Source organism: Sardina pilchardus, chromosome 6 (assembly GCF_963854185.1).
Source record: "Sardina pilchardus chromosome 6, fSarPil1.1, whole genome shotgun sequence".
NCBI lineage: Eukaryota > Metazoa > Chordata > Actinopteri > Clupeiformes > Clupeidae > Sardina > Sardina pilchardus.
In genome coordinates, this window is record NC_084999.1 from 28082567 (window position 1) to 28110066 (window position 27500).

At 43.9% G+C, this 27500-nt stretch overlaps 1 protein-coding gene across 5 annotated transcripts in view; it reads right to left on the reverse strand.

Annotated features, from left to right (window-relative positions):
• Nucleotides 1–18292, reverse strand: part of LOC134083126 (polycomb protein SCMH1-like) — a 32008-nt gene extending 13716 nt beyond the window's left edge. The window contains exons 1-10 of one of the 5 annotated variants that reach the window (XM_062539284.1): nucleotides 18201–18292; nucleotides 17422–17552; nucleotides 16744–16805; nucleotides 16471–16548; nucleotides 16011–16084; nucleotides 14024–14258; nucleotides 13686–13774; nucleotides 9283–9529; nucleotides 619–875; nucleotides 199–381 (exon numbers count right to left, since the gene is read on the reverse strand). In XM_062539284.1, coding sequence (XP_062395268.1) covers nucleotides 199–381; nucleotides 619–875; nucleotides 9283–9529; nucleotides 13686–13774; nucleotides 14024–14258; nucleotides 16011–16084; nucleotides 16471–16548; nucleotides 16744–16768 — 1188 coding nt within the window. In that variant the 5' untranslated portion in view covers nucleotides 16769–16805; nucleotides 17422–17552; nucleotides 18201–18292. Of the gene's footprint in view, nucleotides 1–198; nucleotides 382–618; nucleotides 876–9282; nucleotides 9530–13685; nucleotides 13775–13870; nucleotides 13898–14023; nucleotides 14259–16010; nucleotides 16085–16470; nucleotides 16549–16743; nucleotides 16806–17421; nucleotides 17553–17761 lie in introns of those variants that run through there. The other 4 variants (XM_062539286.1, XM_062539282.1, XM_062539285.1 and 1 more) reach the window with 4 other exon arrangements.
• Nucleotides 18293–27500: the final 9208 nt, after the last annotated feature.

The following is a 27500-nucleotide window of genomic DNA, read 5'->3' on the forward strand; positions in this document are numbered from 1 at the left end:
CCAAAATACATTTTCATTTAGGTTAAAAATAGAACATTAACTGAGACCACATCAATCACTGAGAGAACCACTGCTTGCACCAACAGATCGAAAGCGTTCCCGTTCTAAACCAACAGATCTAAAGTGTTCCAGTTCTAAACCAACAGTGTTCCGGTTCTAAACCTACAGATCTAAAGTGTTCTGGTTCTAAAGCATCACCTTGCTGCCGGGTTTGGGGCCGCGCTTCTTTGGGATCTTGACGGGCACGTCGGCCTGGCCCGCCTGCACCTGCTGCAGCCGCTGGGTCCAGTTGGCCGGCACGCGGCCGCGGGGCTTACTGGCCGGCCGCCCAGGACCCGCCATCGCCCCGTCTAGCCACGCCGCACGCTTCGCCCAGCCCAGCTGGAGCACAGAGAGAAATAGAGAAACACACACACACACACACACACACACACACACACACACACAGAGACATACATACCCAAACACGTGCACACACACACACACACACACACAACCAACCAACACCATGCACGGACACACATGTGCATCACACACACATACACACACACAGTTAACAGATTGGACAATATTATCATTATCACATTGTGTGTGTGTGCCTGTCCCCCCACTGCACACCTTGCTGCCGGGCTTGGGGCCTCTCTTCTTGGGGATTTTGACGGGGGGCTCCAGGCTCTTGTCTGTGGCCGATGGCTGGTCTGCCTGCGGCCCCTCTGGCGCCCCCTTCTGGAGCCAGGCGTCGGGCAGCTTGGCTTTCTTGCGGCCCGGCTTGCGGCCCCTCTGCCCCGGGGGGCGGCCTGGTGCGGGGGGGACCACTGCCGTCGCGACCTCCACCGTGCCGTCTGTTGGAGCTCCCAGAGACTTGGGCTGACCCACTAGACAGAGAGAGAGAGAGAGAGAGAGAGAGAGAGAGAGAGAGAGAGAGGGAGAGAGAGAGAGAGAGAGAGGGGGAGAGAGAGAAACAGTTTGTAAGACTCTTCATGTGGATCAAGGACACCTGGCAAATTACACCAGTAAAGCTGAACCTGAGAACATTTCACCAAGTACATAAACAGTTGATGAGGAGAGGATGATGATAATGATTAACACAGCGGAAAACTCCCCTGCAACTCGGATTAACCTGCAACATGTCAGCTGTATGGAAATTCTCTAGTGTTTGTGAAGAAGCACACACACACACACACACACACACACACACACACACACACACACACACACACACACACACACACACACACACACACACACACACACACACACACACACACACACACACACACACACACACTGAAGTTTGCAATATGGAAAAAGGAACAAAGAAAAAACTTTGGCACAACAACTCTGATAAGACACTTGAAACAACATCAACCAGCTGAGTTCAGAAAGTGTAAAGAAGTTAGGAAAGGCTAACCCTCAGGGCTGGATGTGCAAAGAAAGCGCTAATTTCAATGCACAGAAAGCGAACACTGGGCTTTGCTATATTGCGTGAAATTTGATGTCACTTCATTATGTATAGTTAACCGACTGTGACATTAAAAGTAATCAAAGTTTAGTGATCATACATGATAACAAGATGTCAACAAGCAGCAACATACAGAGTAGGCCTAGTAGTTCTCCTCCACTTAAAAAATATTCAAACTACTGTATTTACTGCATGTAGACTAACTGTGCGTTCAGACCAAGAGCGACCAAAGCTGCAAAATCGCCGGAAGTAATTGACTTTGAATGGGGACGAGCGACTACAGCGACCAAAATTACCTCGGCAACCAGCGTCAAAACTTGGGCGACCAGAAAGGCCAAAAAAAGTTAAAAACAGTTTAACTTTATGCAAATTTGCTATGACTCGTTTAGTCTGCAAAACACTGATAACAAATCGGAATGCAGGTGTGCTTCGCTTGTTTGGATGTCATAAACGAAATTGAACGTTTGAATCTCTCACTTCATGAGCGACTTGGGCGACAGAATTTTTTAAGCAGCAGCACTTTAACAGCGTCAAAGGCGACTTTGCAGCTTTGGTCGTTCTTGGTCTGAACGCACAGTAAGGCTATGACTTACTTAATACCTTACTGTAGTCTAGCAGATCATTGGGAAGTGGATGTTGTGCAAGTGAAACTACGGAATTTGGATTACACCTGTTGAAAACTCCTGTTTTCATACATATGACAAGAGTGCCTAATCAATCGCTATTAGCACTTCTCCTCCTCTGTGTTTGCACAATACTTAAACTTTTCTCTCCCCCTCCATAAATGAATAATATGCATCACTGAAAATATGCTCCATGGCAGCATGTTCAAATCTATCATGAATTGTATTTTCAGTTGGATATTGGATGTGGGAGGAAGAATATACAGTGGGTATTGTAAGTATTCACACCCATGCTAAAGTTGACTAAAAAGAGGAATATAAAATCATCTTTTGAGAATTGATTGTAATGCCTTAATTCAAACAATGAGTAAAAATCAAACTGCTAAGGACACTTGGCCTTTGAAATTAAAATAGCCCCACATCATCACATACGCTTCACCATAGCTAGAGATTGGCATGGTGCTTTTTCCAGTTAGCCTATTAGCCTGTTTGATTTGCATTGAGCTCAATGAGCATCAAACAGGCTAATAGGCTAACTGGAAAAGGCACCATGCCAATCTCTAGCTATGGTGAAGGGTATGTGATGATGTGGGGCTATTTTAATTTCAAAGGCCAAGGGAACTTTATCAAGATGCATAATATCCTGGATCCATGAAATAGCTGGCCTTTAAAAATAAAAACATATAAAAAATCCTCCTGCTCCTATGGGAATTTAACATAGGGTCCAATTACTTATGCAACCTGTATTTAAGGAAGAACATTTATCTATTTACGATACATTCTTCAATCACAAAGAAAATTAGTGTCCTTAGCGGTTTGATTTTTACTCATTTTTTGAATTAAGGCATTACAATCAATTCTCAAAAGATTATTTTATATTCCTCTTTTTAGTCAACTTTAGCATGGGTGTGAATACTTACTATACCCACTGTAGCTGTTCCATAACACAGTGCACCACACTGGGAACTATTATAGTTTGATACTGCAGCTGAAGTTAGACTTGAAGAAGAATTTGTCTGTTCACATGTTACATTTTTAACAGCCATTTCATTATTGAAAAGTTAATTACATTTCTTTAACAGGTTCTATTGAAGAAAAGATAGAAAATAAATCTTTGGGTGTGCTGTTAAGTGGTTAGAAGAAATGAAATCCGAATCGGCTAAAATTGGAAATCTGAATCGGCCCAGAAAATTGCAATTGGTGCGGGAAATGTCAAAAGAGACCAAAAGCAATCTGCAATAGAGCACACACACCCACACGCACGTACTTACAAACACAAAACCACAAACACACGGAAGTACACTACCACACTGCAGAGATCGCTGGATGATAACATCAAATAGAACTTGTTCCACATACTACCTAAACAAGCTTACATGGGATATGGATCCTGCTTATTAAAACATATCACATGTTCCATCAACACAAACCTCAAAGCCATGTCACAATCAACAACAATCACGTATTTGATCAAAATCAACCTCAGGAACTGCAGACACAGACAAAACTGCAGGTGCAACACATAGTATGATGACTGGTTGCACACTATACAAAATGTAAACAAAACCATTTGATCAAATGGCAGTTACCCAAATTGCCAGACAAGAAATAGGTACATGGCCTGGAGAACTTAACATCTTGAACAGGGCATGATGGGTAATGGTGTAACACATGGCAACATGATGACATGATGGCTGCACACTGCACTAAATCTAGAATGTCAGCATTTAGCTACTGCTGACCAGCATTCTTCAAGTCCAGGGGTATTTGTCACTAGAATATTGCTTACAAAGATAGAAGCATATACTGTACACATTCACAGTCTTCCTATCCCAATGTCAAAATGTCCGGGCGCACACACACACACACACACACACACGGCCAGACAGCGGATTGAGAGTAGGCTTCTTTTTTTTTTCCAGGCCAAACTGACCCATTTCGTTTCTCAACAAAGAGACAACTTGTGTACACATTCCTCCAGGCAGGGCACTAAACGGACGGCTTCGAGAAGACCAAGAGAGAGAGAGAGAGCGAAGCGCTGAGATGAGAATAAAGAACGGAGGCAGATAAACAAAGCTTTGCTCTTACCACACAAATACACCAGCAAACACTAATAACCAACACGCCATCAGATCCGATCAGCAAAACACAATAGCTTCCTCTGCGGCGCTAAAAGTGAAAGCTACTCCTGCAGCTTACTCAGAGACGGAACTTTTTCAAAGTATATAAATAAATAAACAAACAAACAAAGCAGACAGAGGCAGAGGAGTGCAATACCTGCAGGAGCTGGGAAGCTGCTGGACAGTCTGCTCTGCGGCTTGAGAGGTCAGTTTTGGTCAGATGGAGAGGGATGAGACACACACACACACACACACTCTAGGCTAACCCTCGGACAATCTACGGTTCAGTGTGAGCGGGAGGTCTGTGTGTGTGCGAGTCAGTGCGAGTCACTTTTTTTTCCCCTAACAATGCTTCCTTCCTGCCTGTGGTTTTGGTATCTCACACACAGTTGTGAGGACAAGAGCCCTACTCAAAAACAATGTCTAGAAAACCTCGCCACACCTCACAGATCACACAGCAAAACTGTTGTGAGCACATACTAAGTAGACATGGTAACCTTTAAATAACAATCAAAAATGTCTACAAGTGTGTGCGTACACATTGTTGTGTGTGTGTGTCTGTGTGTGTGTGTGTGTGTGTGTGTGAGTCACTGTCTCACACCGCATGCATATGTATGTGCACTTGCTCTGTAGTTTACATGCCCCTTTTTTCTCGAGAGGGCCCCTGATGATTTTGCATGTGAAGGCCTTGCAACCTGACACACACACACACACACACACACACACACACACACACAACAGGCATGCATGCACAGAAAGCTATATAAGGCCCTGCACACCCCTACAGATACGCACACATCTTTTTGTTACACCAACCACACACAAACACACACACACTAGAGATGCGCGGATAGCGGTTACAGCCGCGGACTCCGCGGTTAAACCGCGGATCGGGCGGATGACCTTACGAAAAATAATATTTTAATTAGATTCGGGCGGGTGGCGGTTGAACCGATCAAATGAAAAAATATATAAGCTACATTGTTAAATACTGTTACTTACATCCGATAAAAACATGCACACTTTTCTCATCAGGCAGTAATTTGGTCTAGTTGTGTCTATGCAGTGCATGCTGCTTTGTTTACTATCAGAGATGGCAACGCCGCCAGTGAATGTGCGTGACAAACTCAAAGGTAACAACAAGTTTAAATTAAGTTGCCTATGGTAGCCTATGTTTTCGTCTGCAGTGTGCAATAAGAAAGAAGAAGTTTATAACTTGTATGTAAGGAAGGCCTGCTGATATGGATTGCACTGTCTGCCTGGAAAAGACGTGCACTCGTGCAATCAAAATTAACGGGAGTCTTCAGAACAGGCTCGTCCTAGTCGTCACCCTGACAAGCTGCATAGAGTTAATTGGCCTGTAATGCGAATGGCTTGTTGTTATTCTATTCGGACTTTCTTTCTTTAATTGCCATTAATAAGACTAAATAGCTGCAGCGAATGGCTTGTTGTTATTCTATTCGGACTTTCTTTCTTTAATTGCCATTAATAAGACTAAATAGCTGCATCTTTCTAGAACAAGAGCTTTCTCGCGTCGCATCAGCGTCTTGGATCACCCAGACCTTTAAACAAATAGCGGATGGCGGGCGGATGCGGTTCTGAAAAAAACATAAAAAACGTAGGTGCGGATGGATGGCGGACGGATGATGAGTTGTATGATGCGGTTTCGGATAGAATAATAGTCCATCCGCGCATCTCTAGTACACACACACACACCTTGACGGGAGAATGCTTCTGTACATATTATATTATTACAGTATATTCCTCAGAGACAAATGGGTCAACCCCTTACAACAACAATCGAACACACACACACACACACACACACACACACCAAAGAGCTAACCAAGTTCAGATGAGGCTCCAGTTCAGTCTCTTGTGAATGGCAGCTTTTCTCCAGTGACTCATCACATCCTTCCCATACACACACACACACACTCTCTCTATCTCTCTCTCTCTCTCTCTCTCTATGTGTCTGCATGTTCCCCAAATAGCAGCAGCCGTGCAGTGGGGAGGAAGAGGAGAGGAAGAGGGGAGGAAGAGGGGAGGAAGAGGAGAGGAAGAGGGGAGGAAGAGGAGAGGAAGAGGAGAGGAAGAGGAGAGGAAAGTGCTGTTCAAGCTGCTCTGCTGTCCCGTGATTCACCCGGTCCCCGTGTCCTTCACTTCCCCTCGCCGCACTCTCAAAAACTTCCTTTCCCACTAGCTTCTCTCAATTCAATTCAATTCAATTTTTTCAATTCAATTCAATAAAGCTTTATTGGCATGAAAGTTTCATCAACAATATTGCCAAAGCTCAATTACATGTACAGGTAAGGGGTTAAAGAAAATAAATAAACTGTGTAATTAACGTATAAGAGGACATAAAAGTAGAAATAGAAGACATAGAAGACATAAAAGTGAAACAATGATTATAATAATATTAACAACTATACACCATTGTTGGTGTTTGTGGCCTCACTGGCTGTCCCTCAGGTTATGGCAGGCTGCTACAAATTTTGCAGCCAGAATGGCCACATCCTCATGCTCACCAAGGATGTAAGGCATTTTTTCCTCATTTGTCCAGGTCAGAAACTCAGGGAGGGTTGAATTTATTTTTTCGAATGATAGTGTCCGAATTTCCTCATATTTTGGGCATTCTGTTAAGAAGTGTAGCTCTGTCTCCACAGCCCCTAAGCTGCAGTGTGAACACAGCCTCTCCTCTCTGGGCAGCCAGGTCTGCCTGTGTCTACCTTTTTCGATGGAGAGACTGTGCTCACTGAGTCTGTACATAGTCGTGGTTTTTCTGAGCTTGGGGTCCTTTAGTGTGCTCAGGTAAGTAGCTATTGTGTATTCACGTTTTAGGGCCAAATAACATTGTAATTTAGATTGTGTTTGGGTTACTTCTTTCCAATAGGTGATGTAGTTTTCCTTTTCATTGTTTGTAATTTGGTTGGGTCTAATTGTTCTTGCTACTGTAACATTGTCCTGGGCCTCAGTTCTCTCTTTCTCTCTCTCCCTCAACTCATATCTCTCCCCCCTCCCTTTCAGTCTCTCTCTCTCTCTCCCTCCCTCAGTCACACTCTGAATTTCGTAATAATAATAGGCTAAGTCTTCCTCTAAAACAGGGATTCCCAAACTGTGGTACGCGAGGTGAGAAGGGCTATGGCTGAAAGGTGCTAAAACTTTTTCTGTAAAAAAATATAATTCTGGTTATTACCTCCGCCAAGGAGGTTATGTTTTCATCGGGGACCGGCGTTTGTTTGTCTGTCTGTCTGTCTGTTTTGTTTGTTTGTCTGTCTGTCTGTTAGCAAGATAACTCAAAAAGTAATGGATGGAAATTTTCAGCGAATGTCAGGCATGACCCAAGGAAGAAACGATTAACTTTTGGGAGTGATCCGTAATTCCGTCGGGATTCCGGAGCCGTTTATGTGTTTCGCTTATTGGTGTAATGCCATGGTATGGCCACGTGGGGGCAATCTGAATAGTTTAGGTTCAAATGTATGACAACCTAGGAAGAACAATACAGGCGGAGGTGGCTTAAAGGTGGCTTATTAAACATGATGCCTGGAATTCATTAATAGAATGTGTTACTTTTTAATGAGTCGGATGGTGGGGTACACGAGCCGAGTCAGGACGTACAAGTTGGTACGTGGGGGAAACTAGAGAGAGCGGAAAAGGAGAATAAATGACGGATCCTCGTGTAAGGAAATCAGTTCTGATAGCTCATCAAGCAGGGGGTTGTTGGGGTCTGGGAGCCCGACAGGAAAACTTAATAGTTCTTTCTGTCTGGCACTTTAGTCTTTCCACTCACACACACCAACACACACAAATACACCATTCATCTCCACATCTCAGAATGCCCCTGCTGGCCCTTAGGTGTGTGTGCATGTGTGTGTGTGTGTGTGTGTTTGAGTGCCTGTATGAAGCTCTTCCCTGAGCACAGAGTCTAAGTGTGACGGAGCAGAGCGATGCCAGCTGGTCCACTGCCAGGTCCTCTTGAAGCAAAACTGTTACCAACACACACAAAAAAATCGCCCCAACTGCCCAAATTCACCACTCTCTCTTCCCTCCCTCTCTCTTTTCCACCCCATTTCTCTCCATTTCTCCCTCTTCACCTCCACCTTCTCACCTGCCTCCCTTATACATTACCTGCTCACATTCTTTCATGCTTTCCAAACTTCATTTACACTCTCAGTGCCTCTCCTCAACGACCCCGATTTCTCACCCAGTACTATGCGAAGCAGGTTTGGCATTGCCATTGCACCTTGTCTCACACCTCGACCAGAGATCTTACAAACCAAAAAATTAAGTAAACAACACAACGGGGGAACATTTACCCTCAATAAGACTTCTTTCACCCCAATGTAACAATGCGAAGCACCCTGCAGAGACAGAGACTGCATCTTATTAGCTCGTTGGTCCTCCCAGTGTATGGCACCGACCCAAGCACTCACTCAAGCTACAACAGATACAACAATACCCTCTCTGGATTCAGTTCATTATGATAACACTTGCATTACCCTGACTCGCCAGCAGGGGTCGATATTTACATTACAATAGGCAGTCTGATGTCAGTCCCACAACTTAGGTGACAAATATTCTCTGCTACAGGAGCAGTCACCTCTGACGGATGAGAACGGAGAGTAGATCTCCATAGAGACCTGATGAGAAGTCTGAGCACTCAGAGAACAGAAGAGTCTTTTTCACAGTGAAGGACATCGATGGCTTTTTCACTTACAGTCAACAAGGCCATTGCAATTACGGTACGGCTCATTCAATATGAATGAACGACAAAGACAAACAAGACACAAAGAGACCAAAGGTGCATTCAAATTCGCAAACATAGGCGAACGTTTGCAAACTGTTTTCCATTAGCCTTGAGTTTCCGGCGAACATTTGTGAGCAATCGCAAGGAGGAGGTACTTCTCCGCGAACATACAGTGGAACTGAACTTGAGTTTGACAAAGGTAACAATGCAACTACCGTTAGAATGGAATGTTAGCACCAAATCATTCAAATGGAACTGTTCATCACGAATGTCAATGCATGTGTGTGTGTGTGTGTGTGTGTGTGAGTGAGTGTCGGGGGGGTGACTGACCTTTGGTGCCGGGCGGTTGCAGGTTGTCTCCGGTCATGGCGCACCAGCCGACGGGGAAGATGTCGCGCGAGTCGTAGCGGCAGTAGTAGTCGAAGGCGCCGCGCCAGCCGTCGAAGGTGACCAGCACCTCAACGCCACGCAGCGCCCCCACGGTGGCCGGGCAGATGAAGTGCGGGTTCTTGCGGTCCACCGCCTCCAGCTTCATGCCCACCTGGAACGAGTTCTGCTCCGGCACGGGCGGCTCCTGCTGGGAACCAACCAATCAGGAGACAGAGGAGGAAGGTGGTGAGAGAGGAGGTGAGAGAGAAAGAGAGAGAGAGAGAGAGAGAGAGAGAGAGAGAGAGAGAGAGAGAGAGAGAGAGAGAGAGAGAGATGGAGAAAGATAGAGGTATATTCAAGGACTGTAACTTTGCATTCCACACAAATCCAACGACACAAGCTGGCAAAAGCCTACTAATAATAGTCTCCTCTGTGACTTGCTACTGTTCTTGAGCATGTTGTGTCCTGTTCAGTCTGCCTGATGGCTGAATATGAAGCAATTAACTACATGATCACTCTCGTTGCGGTCTACGCCCTACTGTCCCGTAGCGGTGTGACGATTTGGAAGTTAAACCAAGCTCAACGCTCAAATTGTTTGACATTAGTAGCCCAACGCTGTCACTCCAACTGTTCCGCTGCCGTAGCGAATGATAGGAAATCTGCTCCTTTGGTGGTGGTCAGTAGCCTGGATGCCAGACCGAAGTTTAGCCCCGCCTCCATTCTTTTCCTGCAGGGAACTTCGGTCTGGCACTGCTCCGTTCAGCTGCTACTATTCGAGATACACTTCGGCCCGGACCAATCACATTTCACAGGGCGGGCTTTACGTGATGATTGACATATGAACAGCAGTGACGTTCACGGCTGCATGCGTCCTCGTTCAACGAGTTGGGTGTGAGACCATGTTCGCTTAGGTTGATTTTGATTGCAACAGAAACGCTATGGCTATGAATGCATAATTTGTTCATGCAGTTTGGCCTTTCGTTTATCTTAGCTATTGAAACGGAGGTTTTATCACGGATTCGCACAACTATTTCTGAACACTTAGACCAACGAGGATATGTGGGAAAACTTCAGTTTCACTTTCACCCAGTTAAAACAGCATGTTTGGGTGATGATGTTCCCGTTTGTTTAAAAATGTCTGTTTGCTCGTTGGGTTAACGACACACTTCCCCAGCTGTTCATTGCATACAGTTTGAAGGAATTATTTTTAAAAACGAAGGAGGATGTTTTCCATAGCCTACCCTGCTACATATTTCTGTCTTAGATTTCGCAGATACTGACAGCCAATAACTTGTTCTGTTTGGTTTGGTCTATCCAATGAGTGCAGAGCTATCCCCCCCGCACTGTATCGGTTGAATCACGCCCCATAATCGCAGCTGAATGGAGCAGTTTCAGACTCATATTCTGATAAGAATTGAGTATGACGTCGTCAGGCTAGGTGGTCAGTAGGATATCCTTTGTTCCCAAGGTGCCAATCTTCTTGTGATCCAAAGAGGCAGAGCCTGCTGCTATTGAGCCCCCCTCTTGTGGAATAATCCTCCAACCTCCACGAGAATCTCAAACCCTTTCCATTTTGAACTCTAGACTAAAAACATTCCTCTTGTCTTTAGTGCATCCTATGGTTAAGAATAATGCAAAATATATTACCCATCACACTGACTCATGTCATTGCATCTGACGGTTGACCTAAAATTTTAGAAGGCTCCCGTACTAATTTTGCAGACACAGGCTTTGGATTCCCGTCTCATAGACAGGGTCCACCAGGCATATAACTGATGCGTTCCATTCACAGAGCGTATGCTGCATCATCATCCAGAGAAGAAATACTCTTTTCATAATGGCTGGTAGGATGGCTATCAATCCTGTATAACAAAACACCTGTGACGTTCATCTGGTAAAAAAAAGTTTCATCAAAAAGAGTAGCTGTGTGCACATCCCACCTTGCAGGTGCAGGAGAAATAGAGAGTCGCTTCAATAAAAGGAATATAATATAAAGATTTTGCCTGATGAAGACCAAGTAGGGTTGAAACGTTACTTATTTTATTACTTATTAAACATTAAACGGGAGCAATTAGCAGTGCTGCGGACATTATATTTCTTTTTAATAAGTTGAATCATTCCATATCAATGCTCATTTAAATGGCAACTGTAAGAACCATAGTAAACGACAGTTGAGCCTGCAGGTTACGGAACAGTGGAATCAACTGTAAACAAGCTCAACACTCACTGTTATCACTGTCAGGACAAAAGAACACATTCAAGTTTTGGCTTCTTTTTTTAACCCAAAGAACATTCTCCCTACCTTTAATTACAAGCAATTATCCTGGTCATTGTAAGTACCAGGATAAAAACAATCACGCATGCTGCCTATTGGGCTGCCCAGGGGGGTATTCCATCAACCTCGCTAAACAAGGCGGCGCTCAACAGAAATAGCCTGGCTTGAACTAGTGTAGACTTCCACTTGAAGCTAAAGCCGTTCCATTAACTCAAGTTAGCTGCATCTTGCCCTCGTTTATTCAAACGAGGCTAAAATCAGCTTCATGTCTGCTCGTGCACGAGGTAGAAAAGTAGACCAAAATCATAGATTGACGAAAAGAGGATACATGTCGTAAAATTAAGGCAAACTAGAAGATTTCAGTTCGATTTACAAGCGCCATCTACAGGATTTTCATCGGAAGTAATCAAATTGAACACGAGAGAAAAAAATAGCCTAGATACAGTAGTTGCCTAAAAAGGAGAATAACGAAATCGTAGGCCTACTGTAAATCGCTAAACAGTAATTATGATGGTTTGAATTGGGACTTTGATTGTCTTCACTCTGAACAAAACGAGTGAATAAGTAGGCTATTTAAACTCAAAACAACTTTGGCAGCTATTCAACATTGATAACGTTTGTAGGGTTCATTCTAAAATATTTTTTCGGTGGTCATAAAATAAATTAGTATTGTCCTGGGAGTATTGGGAGAAAACCTATTGTCTCCCATAAGCATATAGTTCTGCCAAAGTGTTTGTGAAATATAATTATCTGAAATGCAATTTGGCTTTCAATGTCATTTCATAGGCCTAATTTAATTTGTGTAATAGCCTAATATCCGAAACTATAGGCCTAATCAATAGACTATATGAAGCGGTTTTAATTATTATAGCCTTTACAGAATAAGCTGCCTCATCGCACTGACAGCCTGCCTACTGTCACTGAACAAGCTACTGTAGCATACATGACCCTTTATCAATAGTGATGCCTTTCATTAAAGAGTAGGCCTATAACTAAACATGGCAATATTAATGTGTTAACATAGCCAATATAAATTCATCGCATGGGAACCGAACCCGAGAACACGCAAAATATGCTTCGGGTGATGTCCTGTCACGCTGCGCATGACACCACGACAGACTTCCTTGATGCAGAGACGCAAGATCCCTTGGACCACACACAGATCAAGTTCAAACAATGTAAGTTGCATAATTTTCAGAAATTCTTTGAAACTAGCGAATAGGTAGCCTTAATCAATGATTGCAACACTGTCGGGAAAAAAGTTTCTCCTTCTACTTTTAAGTTGTAGGCTAGGCCTACAGGTGACGAAAGCACAGGTTGACGGAACCAACTTTTGGGACTCGTTTTCCGACTGGTGGGTTTTTTTGCAACACAGATAAATTTAGCTCGGCAGTTAGCCTGCCACCGACCAGGTTAGTTCAGAAGCATATGTTACCCCAGCAACTCAGCTGAGATTCCTGTTAGCGGGAGTAATGGAACTGAACTCTCTCTAAAATTAGCGAGGCTTATCAAAGTTAGCCACGATTTACGGTTAGCTGCGTTGATGGAATACCCCCCAGATCTACCACAATTTAATGTATCAATACTTTCATTGATTTTATTTTTGATTTTCAAATAATAAAAGTACAAAAAGCGTGTTATAAAAATTATTGTATCGCACCACAGAAATGAAAGGCATTTTTTTTTATTTAGTGATAAAAAATGACCTTTCTGCTCTCCATATCTGTAACACGAACTGATCTGACCTGACTTGACCTGAGCTTGAGTGTTCGCCTGTGTGTGCACTCATGACATTCTCTTTAACAGCTTTTTACTGCATTGCAATGAACAAAGTGAGCCTTGAATTGGATGCCATGCGGGAATAGTTGCGGAGCAATGTAACAGAGAAGAATGGGAGTGTTTTCGTTTTTTTGACGAACTTTGCGTCAATCGGGCTCTAAGGGTTAAACTGAACCGCTTGTTTCCTTTGCGTGCTATAAAGGCATGACTATTGCATTATGTATAGTGACAACTGGGGGATAAGTGGGATAATGGCTTTTGAGGTGTCTCCCGACATACAGAATGGTTGATTAGTGTGTGGGACAGGTACCTTGTGAAAGATGCGCGCTGGGGCCATCTCAGCGCCATTGAGGGTTTTCAGCAGGAACATGGGCCACGACGAGGCGTTCAGCCGAAAGCCTAAACACAATGCATCCAAAACAAACCGAGTGGATCATGTTTACATGTTTTCAGAAAAATACATGCCAGACGACATTTCGGAGAGCCTGAGCCTACTTCTCGGGACCTCCCTCCTGTTCAGACCTCACTGTAGTGATGTCACCCAAACTACACAATCAAAAAAAAAAAAAAAAAAATCAAGAATAGTCACGAATATTTTTTAAAAACAATGAGATGTTTGTTGTTGTTGTTGTTGTTTGTTGTTCTCACCCAGAGGGGGCTGAAGCATGCCTCCGTTCTTCTCGCAGCTGCCGATGGGCTGGATCTCGGACGAGTCCACGAGGCGCCAGAAGTCGTTCTTGTTGTCGCTGCCGTCGAGCCGGAGGCGGAGGCGGGCGCCCGTCAGCCCCACCACCGTGGCGATGCAGGTGGAGGTGGTGTTCCGCGGGTCCTGCGCCTCCAGCTTCATGCCCGCTTTGAACTCGTTCAGCGGAGGGGTGGTGCTCTGCAGGGAGAGGGGTGCAAGGATGGGGGGGGGGGGCGGTCAAACTACATGTTGGCAGATGTCGAAGTCTCATTAAAAGCTACAGATCTCCTCTGAAGGTTTTGCGCAACGTGCTCTTAGGCAAAGGGTACCATCATTTACGCCCATGCCATTTTCATTTGTTCCATTTTATAACATATTTTGTTGAATGAAGTCAAAAGCAAAGTCTGGTTTGCATTAAGCATGGAACAAGATGGATGGCAACTATTTTTGCCAGTGCATAATTTCTGAATATTTAAAAAAAAATCATTTAAAAAAAATAAAATCGAAGGATCTCTTATTGTGGAAGGATACCAATAAACTGTCCATGTTCAGGCTTACAATGGAGCTGTATGACAACAGGCAGAGCCACAACTTACTTACTTATCCTCTTCGTCCCAGTTGGGGCATAAGGCTGCAGAGCCACAAACTGAACTAGAACTCATTGATCATCTCAAAGGAGGAAAAAACCCTATCGCCCTCGGCAACTGAAGCACTCCGCTTGCTGAGCGTAAAACAATACGTAAAACAGCACGTACGTTTTAACGTACGTGGCACCATCACATCTGGTGTAGCCGGTGCCACTGAAAGTAATTTAAGCTAATTGTTGAAGCAGATGCTTTGCGAACGCAACGCTTTAGTGACATGCCTGGTGTAAACTCCCTGTGAGTATGTCCCTTCAAAGCTATTGGCTGCATGAGCAAAACCCTGAACAGATTTCCTTGGAATACTGGCTCCAGCATCTGACAGTCTACCCAATAAACCTGGCAGACACCTGTGATGGAATACTGCCCATCCATTTCTTTGTGATTCTAGCAGATCTGTTGGCCACACACACACATACACTTTTGCTGCAGTCCAGCAGAGTGTTTGATAAGAAAAATAAAGAGTAATAAATTAGATACATGATCCTGACAACGGATCAAGATATTGCAAGAGAGACTGGCATCCCATGACAGAAAGGAGAGACAGAGACTCAGTCAGAGACAGTCTACACCCATTTCACTTGTTCTTTGTTTATCAGAGGGGAAACAGATTTGACCAACACTGCCAGAGCATCAACGCATAGGGCACAGTGAACAAGAACTGAACACCTTTACAGGTGTGATTTCACCAGATCATTAAGTCTAGAGGGACCCAATCACAGGCCGAGCAGCAACAACGCTGTCTCTCTACAGAAGTACTGATGCACTGATGATGGTCTGTATGGAGCCGAAAAGGCTTTGCACTAGGGTAGCACTTTACACTCTGGCAACATGTGCGAGTTCTCTTTTTGACTGAAGGACTGAGTCTCTCTACAGAACACATCCACCAACATAGCAAGATGGATCAGTTCTTTTCACGTTTGGGGCACAGCACCATGGATCCCCTGTGGCTTCGGTGTAGTCTGGCTATCACCATAAGAAGCTCAATTATTTAAGATTAGTCTGGGCAGTCTGCGTATTATTTGTACCGCACAAGAGCTGTGATCAATGGGCATAGTTCAAATGACTCTGTACGCTTTTGGATAGTCCTTCAACCAATCAGGACCAACGATCCGGGTGCGCCCTTTGAATAATCCAGATTGTGATTGGACCCAGAGGATGTGGACAGGAAGCAGGAGAGATACATGTTAGATGTCCAGGTTTCCAGCCTGAACAAAAATCCAAATCGGCAAAATCCAAATCACCGGCAGATCAGGAGGCAGGGTTTAGCCAGCCTAGGTTTGGGGAGTAGCGAGTGGTGGACACTGACCTGTCTGAAGCAGTGGCTCGGGGCACCGGTGGCCTCCGTCTCCTTCAGGTATTTGTCCCAGCTAAAGTGGCCTGCTGATTGGGCATCAGGAGAAGGGACGATTAGCGCAGTCCAATTACATTTAAGAACAAAACTGCAGGGTCTGTACCCAGCTAGTTGTCTCAGGTAACAGAATTGAGTTGGATGGCTGCATGTCACATATGATTCTAGTTTTTTATACTCAACATCCAAAGACAGAGACTATCTGACTTGATAAAAAAAAAGAAAAACAGAGAGGGTTGCTTTTTTGAGTGGAGAGATATTTACTCATTGGAAAAGCACACAAACTGTTGTTAAGCAGAAGAGTTAACCTGTTTGTTTGTTTATAATGAACAGATGCAGTCAAAGGGAGGGTAATTGTGATGAGCATATGTTGTGTGATTCCAGCCTGTCATTGATATCATGCCATGGTGGTTTGTACCTTGGTATTGAGATGGCACCCGCGACGGCCGGCCACTGCGTGGATGTTTGATTCGTCTTCCATCCTTCCACTCAATAGCTGGATGGAGATAGAGATGGTGAGAAATTAGTCTAGCCCTACTACCCAATGTAGAACATGTCATTTCATAATTAGAGATGTTTTCATTATCTCTCCAAGATGGTATGAAATGAAAGATATTAACAATTTCACCATCATTAACATTTGTTCATGTTGAACTTGTTAGTTAGACAAAAGCTAGCATGGCCTTCTTACCTTTTTGTGGTACTGGCTTCTTCATTGTCCAGCTGTAACCAATCCCTGAACAGAGATGCACCCTGAGCAGAATTATTGAAAGTGATGAGAGGATTTTTTTTTTCTTTTGCTGTATTCCCCTGCACAGCCCAAATGCATGGTCATCCCCAACCACTCTTGTCTCAGTGAACAGGAGGTCAGTAAAGAGAGTTGGACAAAATAAACATGGAAATGAATTCCCCCCTCTCGTTCTTTAGGTCCAGTAGTAAGCAATGGGATGCAGACACCACACCGGAGAGAGAGGTGTGTCCGTCCCCAGAGGAGTTATTGTCAGTCAGTCAATTCTATATTCAGACGTGTGGGTCAACAGGTCAGACAATTAGAGGGTGTCACAGACAGTTCACCCAAGAGGGACAAACATTTGTTTAGTCTGGGGAAGAGTGCATCTTCGAACTACCGAAGCTAAGGGGGAAACATGGCTAGTCTGTGATTGATTAATGTGAACGACGAGATACAAAAAAGCTAACGTTATCCGTTTACAGATTCCGTTTTAACAATCGTTTTGTAATGTTAGTTGATTAATTTAAAAGCGTGCATGGGCGAAGGATAATAATGAAAAACAACGTTATTTTACAACATTTGAAGGCTGAATTACAACTGAAAGACAAACAACATCGGTCATTACAAACAGTTACCTACCTCAATCTTGCATAACTGTTGAAATGTGCCTGCTTCGGTTGTGATTTCTTTCAAAAGAATTGCGCCTTTTTCTTGCGCCAACTCAAGGGATTGCGTCCAAACATAGGCGAGCAGTTCCCTCCCTCTTCCTTCTTCCCAAGAAAAAAAAAATTGACAGGAGCGAGCAACGTTATATTCCTGGGACAGTTATCCCATTCCCAGCTAACTGACTAGCTAGCGTCAGATTAAGGTGGAACAGCAATCTGATTTCCTGAAGCAGGTAACCAAAAGTCACAGTAGTAGCCTATCTAAAATAGGTCATGAATTATAAAAAATGCAAAACATTGTGAACTGAGGTTACCCAAAAGAAAGCGTGAGATGCAGGCTACCTTTTCAAAACACAAAGCCTAACACTGGACTAGTGTTGTAATAGGAGGCTGACTGGGTAATACCAGGGAGGGTTGAGCCACGCGTCGTGTTCAGTTTGTGCGTAAATAACTTGGGCACCCAAGAACAATAAATACAACGGCGCGCTTTAACACAAAACGAACACAGCCGAGCATGCTTCACAGCAGCTTTTCATTTACGCTGTAATAAGCTAAGCTACATGATAGCGGGAACCCTGCTAACATTGTTTTCTTAGCCATGAGCCATAATATTGCGAACTACTAAACAAATGTGACAGCGTGTTTGAAACATGCACCGGGAAAATCGCCTAGAACGCAGAACGTTCATGTGCAACGAAGAGATTTGGAGTGGAACTGAGAATAATCGCTCGCGTGCTCCAGAAGTGGGTTTACCTTGAGGTGGGTTTGTGTATTTTCTGATGTGGGTTAGTAGTGCCTATCCGCCATGTTTCGAATGTGCTTGTGTGTGTGTAGACGAGACGAATGGGGTTCGCCAGCCGAGCCACGAGCCAGTAGCCTACTCGGGGCTAGGTGGGGGGATTTGGTTAGACTGAAATGTTGGGAAAGCATGCCGCCTGTTGGCCAACAGTCGAACATGTATACTGCCTGGCTAAACAAAAAAGCCGCGCAGCACAGCTCTTTCGGCTCCCAAACGACTCATTTTGGTATCGCTAGGATAGGATAGGATAGGTGTGTGTGTGTGTGTGTGTGTGTGTGTGTGTGTGTGTGTGTGTGTGTGTGTGTGTGTGTGTGTGTATACTCGCACAACTATAGGCTACTACTTGGAAACCTACAATCAGGATAGAGGGCCACCATCTCCATTTTTAATAAAAATATATCAATTTATTCAAACTTCTTCAGCATTCTATGAGATATGAGCAAGGTTCTGAGATCACCGGATGGTTCTTATTGATGGGCTACGTGTCCATATATGATTTTAAGGAAGTGTATTTTACACAAACGCAGGTGGTTCATGGTTGTCTGGTTATCACCATACTAAGCTCAATCTTTTAAGATTGAACATTAGTCTGGGGAGTCTGCGCTTTATTTCTACTGCACAAGAGGTGTGATCAATGGGCATAGTTCAAATGACTCCGTATGCTTGCATAGTCCTTCAACCCATCAGACCGACACGATGATCCAGGTGCGTCTTTTGGATAAGTTTGTGATTGGACCCAAAGGTTGTGGACAGGAAGGAGGGGAGATAGATGTGCAGGTTTCCAGCCTGAGCTGCCGGGCGAAATCCAAATTCGGCAGCAGGTCAGGCAGGGTTCACCCAGCCTAGAGGTTAGCACTCTGGACTCCTGATCCGAATCCAGCGATCCAAGTTCAAATCTCAGTGGAACCTTCCGCACTCTCAGGGGGCAGTTAGTGGCCTACTGTGGCTTCGGGGCTTGTAACCGAAGGGTTGCCAGTTTGATCCCCGACCAGTAGGAAAACTGTGGGCAGGGGTGTGGTTGAGCACTGCTCTCCCATGCCCACATCCACTGCTGAAGTGCCCTTGTGGAAGGCATCTAACCCCTCACTGCACCTCTGTCTCAGACAGGGGGTCATGTTACATACAACCCTCCCTCATCTCGTTTTCAGCTGCTGTCTCATTCCATCTCCTCTCTGTAGAGTGCCCATGGTGGAGAAGTGGGGCAAAAATGTCATTCTATTGTATTATCTAACAAACCAAAAGTTGAAAGAAAATCCATCGACAGGATTACCTGGTCATTCAGTTCGGATAGGACTTCATTGAATTGTCTGACATTGCTGGGCCCACTACACCAGTCCAGCTTCAACAGCTCCAAATTATTAAACTGCTCGAGGCTTGTGCAGCAGGAACTTTTTATGATGAGTGCATCTCTTTGTTACCCTGGAAATCCAGAGTTCTTGCGAGAGCACAATTTGAATTGTGTCAGCAAGATACTCTGGCAGTGTGAAGTGATGCACGTTACTTTTACCCCAGGCATTGGGGGAAACCAATCACATCTATGAATCTGATGTAGGCAGGCCAGGGGCGAGCTTAACTGATGACGAGAACCCAAATCTAGAGAGATTTGAGGTCTGGCTATGAGTAACGATATGGCCCAACTCAAAGGGCAGCACTACACATGCATTGAAATTATAGTTGTGCTCAGTTTGACATGGTTTTTATTTCAGGTATAGCTGGTTTGATTTCCACTGAGAAATTATCTTATGGAAAGTACCACATGGGTATGTGATGATGTGGGGATATTTTAATTCCAAACTCCAGGGAACTGTAGGCTATCGAGATGCATCCCTGTATCCATTAATCTGCCTGCCTCTATAGTAATTTAACATAGATGTGTATACTTGTCCCCTGTAGCCTAACTCATATTTGCCACATTAGTCGCAAATTTGCCACATTATCCAGTCGACAATTTGCCATAGGCTATTACAAAGTCGCAAATTTGCCATGTTTTTTTCTTCGAAACAGGGCAAGTTTCTTGCAGCATCTCTTCAAAGTCCGAATACTTAGGATGGTATGGTGATTCTGGGTTAAGATAATGAGTATCTTGTAGGGGCATCTCAGTGAACATAATTCACAGCCAGCCATTACATGTTACACGTTACATGAATGTTATTGTTGCAGTTGCAGCCTGCGTGTTTGTCGTGCACTGTTTACTGTGTCGTGTTCTGATGACGTGTGGGAGTATAGCGCAAACTTTGGCTTGTGATGAGAGTTGTTTATGGTGAATAAATGTTTTCCCGAGTTCGGGCTTATGCACATCTCCACTGCCTCAGTGTCTCCCCATATTGTCGACTCCTTTACAATCTCATTATTTGAAAAGCCAACTGAAAAGTATAATTTGACGAGTTTGTCTACAATTATGCACGTTAAAAACAGTAGCCTAACTTGCGACTGAGTTGTCTAGTTTACTGAGTAAATCGCAAATGTGCGACTATATAATGTGTAAAATTTGCGACTTTATACTGCAATGTAGCAAATTTGCTTTTTTTCTCAGAATTCTTAGAATAAAAAATATATATATACGTGGCCCTAATACACCTACCCATTGAAAAGTGGTGTCCTGAAATGTTGGATTTTTCCTCATTCTTGTAATATGGCATTAAGATACATTTTCAAAAGATGATCTTTCTTTTATTTCTCTATTCAGTCAACTACAGTATGGGTTTATAAACTTATAAACAGTATCACTGCACGCAATTGGATAACACTGCGACTGATTACGGACTTTGACGTTGCAGCGCTGTCATCATCTGTTTAGCTCAGGGGGTTAATCCTTATTTGGGCAAAGATGGTAGCTTTTTTGTTGGCGAACTTCAGAGGTCTATGGGTGCCTCTCATTATGCCTCCTCGATCCTCGATGCTCGATCCTCGAGGGGCGTTCCCACTGATCTATAACTAACACTGGATAGACTATCCCATTGTTTCCCCCCCGTCATTCTTTATGTAGATCAGTGAGGATCGAGGCATCGAGGAGCGAGGGAGGACGTATAAACGCTACATGAAACGCACCCTATGCATGAGCTTAGTGTGGGCACTAGCTCTCCTTCTGTACCTTACCTCAATCAATAACCTGGCACTTAATTGGCTACTGTAAGTAAAACGGCACCGGAAACAAGCCCCTTGAAACGCCATGTTGAAGCCTGAAAAAATAGTTCAATTTTGGCAATTTTCACTAGCCTAGGATTCCCATTGAAATGAATGGGGGCTGGACTTGTTCACTTTCTCCAGTTCTTATAATACCTCCATGGTTTAGCTCACCTCTGGCCCACCATCAATAGACCGATGTGACTGGTGCAGCTCGGCTCAAAGGGCAAAGGGCATGGGTAATGAGCAGCATTACCGGTTACCAGAGTGACTCGCTGGGCAAATTCAAATTGTGCTCCCGCGGGAATTCTTGACTTTTAGGGTACAAAATCAGCACACCAGGATTAATTTGTGTCAAGCCGAAAGAGTGGTTCAGGGAGGACAAGAAATCGTTTTCACACATGAATTGGCCACCACGGAGTCCTGGATGTCACGTATCCCAACTGAAAGCCTTGATTGTGGATAAGAGGAATCTGGGAGCGTGAGGTGGAGAGCACCTTTAAATAGCCTACCTGGGTGTCCACCTCAGTGATGACCTCATAGACATGTAGGCTATAGCATCACCCAGCTGATCAAGAAAGCACCCAGAGTGTAGCTTGCTCTGCCAGCCAAGAGGGCAATTTCAAATAGAAATGCAATAATGGAAATGTATAGAGTGCACCTGTTTTAGAGTGCTCCTGTGGGTGAAGTACAGTTGAGCAAGCACACTTTTGCATTTTCTTGAAAATCCACCCGCTTGATTGAGCATATAAATTGTATTAATGCAATATGTATTATTTAATGCCGAGTGGCGACCAGCTGTCATTTCCCGATCCCCCGACCATCTCTCTCTTAGTCATTTCCTGTCACTCTCAGCTGTTTCTCAGCTAAAAAAAGCCCTAAAAATGCTTGGCATATTCCTCATCAATTACTTTTTTCCTTGGAAAACATTTTACACATATTCTAAAATATAAATTAAACGTGAACCCCATTTGCCTTAATACAACAGTTGATTTACATTACCTTTTTTTGTGAAATGTGTAGATTGTTATTTGTCTTATATTCTAGAGCCTGAACAGCTGGACACAGCTCTGGTAAGGAACAACATAAACAATTATTTCAAAAACACCTGATTTGATTCTGTTAACAGATTCTGTGTCTCCCTGTTTGTGTGTATTTTGTGCCTCACGTATGTTTTGTTGCATATGGTGATTACATTTCCCACAATGACCCAATGATGAGCTTTTGGAATCGTCATTTGGCAGGCACACATGCGTTTGGATCAAACACGGAGGAGGAAAAGCTACTTGTGATTGCCACTTTGTCACAGCTCTGCAAGCCGTTTCACACATAATCTGCATGGTCACACATAATCACTCTCCTGGGCAATCATTGTGTGCAGCAGCCAAAATTCTATACTGCTGCTTTAGTTAAACATGGGTGAAGAAGATAGGATGGAATGATAGAATAAATGTAGGGATGGAGATTCTTGTTGTCTATCAGAAGATGGCGCCAGAGTCATTGTCATAATAATGTGTCCGCACTATTCACTGTGCCGTGTTATGGGTTATGGATACCCTAGCGTCCGAGTACACTGTAGTCTCTTAAAAGCAGTTGAGGCTGTTACATCTCAGGTCGCTCGATGGTGTTTTAAGCCCCCAACGTCGTCTTCCAAGCACCTAACCCTAACCCTAACCCATGCCTAACCCTAATGCCTTCCAGGCAGCACTGCCTTGAAGACAACGTTGGGGGCTTAAAACACCAAGAAAGTCTCAGGTCATGTACGTGCGGCTGCTGTTTGTTTGTTGTTTGTGTAAATTGTTGTTATCTTTCTTGCTTGTGGACTGTAGCACTTACTTGATTTGTGTTGGTACCCTAGTGTGGGGTCCGTAGTCCTCATTCCCCAACCACTATACTGTCATGTAGATTCTGACCTCACCAGTGTTTTCTTATCTGGGGTTTGTTCTTATATTATTAGGACGAAACTTGCGCACGCTCTGTCTCTTACACACATTTCATTGCTGATTATAAGCAAAATCATTTGTCCCGAGGTGACAGTAAAACAGAGAAGTGATATCCAACACTTTTAAGCTGTCTACAGGGTGGCCATCTATTGCAACAAATAAAAACATGTGGCTTGTACCTCTATTCTTCAATACACACATACTCACACACACACACACACACACAGTGGCGGTTCTAGACTGAATTACTCCCCGGGCGAGATCCCCCACGAGCTCTGTTTCTCCTCTTTCATTTGATATGCGTGGCATGTTTGTGCTATGCCGGTCTCGCGAGTAATTCAAGCGAGAGTGCTGGATGCTTTGAATTAAATTCATGATTTTATTTTATTTTCATACTTGATCGTTGGAAAGCCCCAGTCCTGCTCTTTCGTGCAATATAGGTCTCATCTCGCTGCGACTAATAATCGCGGAGCAATGTAACAGACAAGAATGGGTGTGTTTTTTGACACTTGTTAAGCGCTCGTGCCGCCCCATACAAGATGCCGCCCCGGGCGACCGCCCGGTTCGCCCGTACCTAAAACCGCCACTGCACACACACACTGTAAGTATGTTCTGTAAACCAAAACTCAAATTTGAGTCTCAAGTAGGCAACTACTGACATAACCTAGTCTAAGTCAGTGAACATTTTGTTGAGTCAATTACAATGTAATTAAAGTGTAGGCTAAAATATTTCTGTGAAATAGCCAAAACAATGATTTCATCTTTAAAACAAACAGTTCAACAAGTGGACCAATCCAGTAAATTCTCTTGCATAGGCCTACTTCATGGATTTGTGCATGAGCGGTTTGAGCCTGGTGTACCAGTAAGGCACCACATTCTGATCCAAGCTAACTCTTACTCTAACTCTCTAAGTCTCTGTTCTCCTTTATTAACAACAATGTTTACGCTGTATCAGGAGAGAATGAGCGAAGAAATCAGAGCTGCCCAGGCCAATTGGTTTGGTGACGCTCATTTTCCATAAAGGCTTCGCTGAGAGTACTAGTGTGCGGCGGAGGAGGACTCCGCTGAGCGAAAGCACATGGCCGACCGCGAGACGTCCAGTGTGGGCAAACAGCCCCCCCTCCACTCCAGGCGACGATGAGTGGATTCACGCGGCGAGAGGGGGTTAATTGCAGCCGCCCACTCGCTTGATTTGAGCTGCTTCACGGCTGTCGAACCGCATCGCATCAAAAGAGGCCTCAGTCCAGCGGGAGTCACTCACGTAGAGCTACACAAAGCACACTCGCGGATAGGCTACGCTACACACACACGCACCTGTGGTTGCTTTGTGGAATTGTATTCCAGTCCTAATGACACCAGCTTGATTGAGCATATAAATTGTATGTAAATATGTTGACCTAAAATGGGTCTACTATACGTTGCTGCTGATGGTGGTGAGGAATAGCAATCTTTTGTCTTTTTTTCCCCTAGATGAAATTTCAATGAAAAGGAAAATTGCAGTTCAGTCAAATTAAAGAAGAGATGTTGGGTGTATATTCTTTGTTTTTTGCTGTAATCATCACTTAACACTTGGTGTCAGTGTTGTTCTGTTTCCAGTAGACCAAGTGAAGTGCAATTTATATACAGTACACATGTATTTCTCAAAGTAGTCTTGAGAGAGAGAGAGAGGGCGATCATGCAGGTTTCACTTTGTTGTTCATGGCTTGAATGGAATGCAACACACTCCATGTTCATATCTGTGTGTCTGTATCCAATCAATGCTATCAGCGCTTGTTGATGTTAAGTATACACAATATAACAGTAACACATCTGTTGTGCTGATGAACATTATTCATATGCACCAGTAAATATTTGCTTGTGAAGACTCAAAATAATTATTGTGAGACAAAATACATGATGCATAAAAGCATGTACACTGGTAGCTTCAGAAACAACAATGAATGAAGTCAGCAATTAATGGTGATCCACACTTTTGCACAGATATGTTTGTAAAGGTTGAAGGGGTTTGCCAGCACAGATAGTAGGCTGCCCATATGGTTCTCTCCCTCCACAGACAACGCACACTGCACACACACACACACACACACACACACGCACACACAATGTTAACAACATACACACAACATACTCTTTTCTCCTTTCACAGCTATAGAAAACCAAGCACATGGAGAGGGGACAATCATTCTGATCATTCTGAAATCTCAAACATGAGAACTTTAAGTAATGTTGTATCCATTATTCATGATTGGCTTTCAATAAACTGATGTAAAAGTGTCTTTCAAAGACAAAACTCATTTTTAAAGCACCTAAAAGCATAACAATTAACAGGGTATGGCAGAGCCATCATGACTCAAACTAGTCACACAGTAGTGTGTGTGTGTGCATCAGCTCATGGCTTTGTGCCTGTGCATGTGTGTAAGCATGTGTTCATGTGTGTGTTCTGTGTTGCAAGGATATTTCTTCTTAGATGTTGTCTTAGGAGCCGTGATGACACGGGGAAGAAAGAGGCATTTTTTCGACCAATTTATTAATCCTTTTAGGCAATGTTCCCTGTTCAGAAATGCAAATTGAATCAATCTGAGGCTGACTTTTAAGACTTTTCAAGTGGGATTTAATTAGAAACCAGAGCCCACAGATTTTAATGAGAGAGGGGGAGGAGAGAGAAAGTCATGGAGAGGGGGAGAGGGAGGGGCGGCATGGTTTTGATCTAGGGTCCTGCTGGAGAGGCACAAACACACACGTACACACACAGTACACACACACATAGTCACACATACACACACACACACACATTCCAGTACATTGTTGGAAGGCAGCCTGCCTCATAGTCTGCTGTGCATGCGTGCACATCGTTTTCATCCAGACATCATGCTCCACTCTTCAACCAATCTTCTGCCTCTTCCTCCTCCTTTCTTTCTATTTTTCTCTGACAAGCACTTTTTTTTATTCTATCCGTCTCTCAATAGAGTCTCTCTGTCCACTAATCATTCCCACTGAATCACTGTGTCCCTAGTCTCTACACACCTTACTCCGCAGCCCTTCCACTTTTGGCAGCCTCAGTCTGCATTCAGCTCCTTTGTTTGGCTCTGTTGTATTTAAACTTTCACACACACACACACACACACACACACACACACACACACACACACACACACACACACACACACTCACTCACACACACACTCTCACACACACACACACACACACACACACACTCACTCACACACACACTCTCACACACACACACACACACACACACACTCACACACACACACACACACATGTTCATTAAGCATATAAGCACATGTGTGGTCTCGTATTGCTATTGTACACCTTGTACTTAAAGGAACACTTCACCGTTTTTTCATATTAAACTATGTTATTCCCTTAATTAAGACGAGTTGATACATACCTCTCACATTTCAATGCGTGCACTCACTGGCTCTGGCGTGCGGCACAACTTTCATAGCACTTAGCTAGCTTTCATTGGGATACAAACAGAGATGAAGTTAAAAGCAACCAAACACCTCCATGTTTTCCCTATTAAAATACAGTTATACACGTAGTCACACGACCAAGTATGGTGAGACAAAATAAAATGTGGTGCATTTCAGAGCCAGTGAGTGCACGCATTGAAATGTGAGAGGTGTATCAACTCGTCTTAGTTAAGGGAATAACGTAGTTTAATATGAAAAAAACGGTGAAGTGTGAAGTATATAAATAAGTAGATAGATGTGTGTGTGAGTGAGAGAATGAGATGTGTGTTAGGGGTGTGTGAAGTCCATTCTATCACTACTGATAAACCAGATCTACTCTAATGCAGTGAATGCACTCTCTCCGCTCCCTCAGGTGTATCATCAGCTCCCTCCTCTGAAGAGGTGCGGACATACAGGTAAGAACACACACACACCTATGTGTAATGTATGTGAGAGTGTGTGTATATGGTATAAGCCCAGAGAGAGGACAGTTGTGAGACTGCATACATATTAGACACATCTTTGTGTTTTCTCTATTTCTCTCGCTCTCTCCCTCTCTTTCTCTCCCTGTCTCTCTCTCTCTTTCTCTCTCACACATGCTCACACTCTCACTCTTTCTCTTGAACTATCCACAGGTAGATCATTCTCACACTAATATCACCACCATTTGCAATAATGAGATGCCAGTATTTCAAGAGTGTGAGGCTAATAT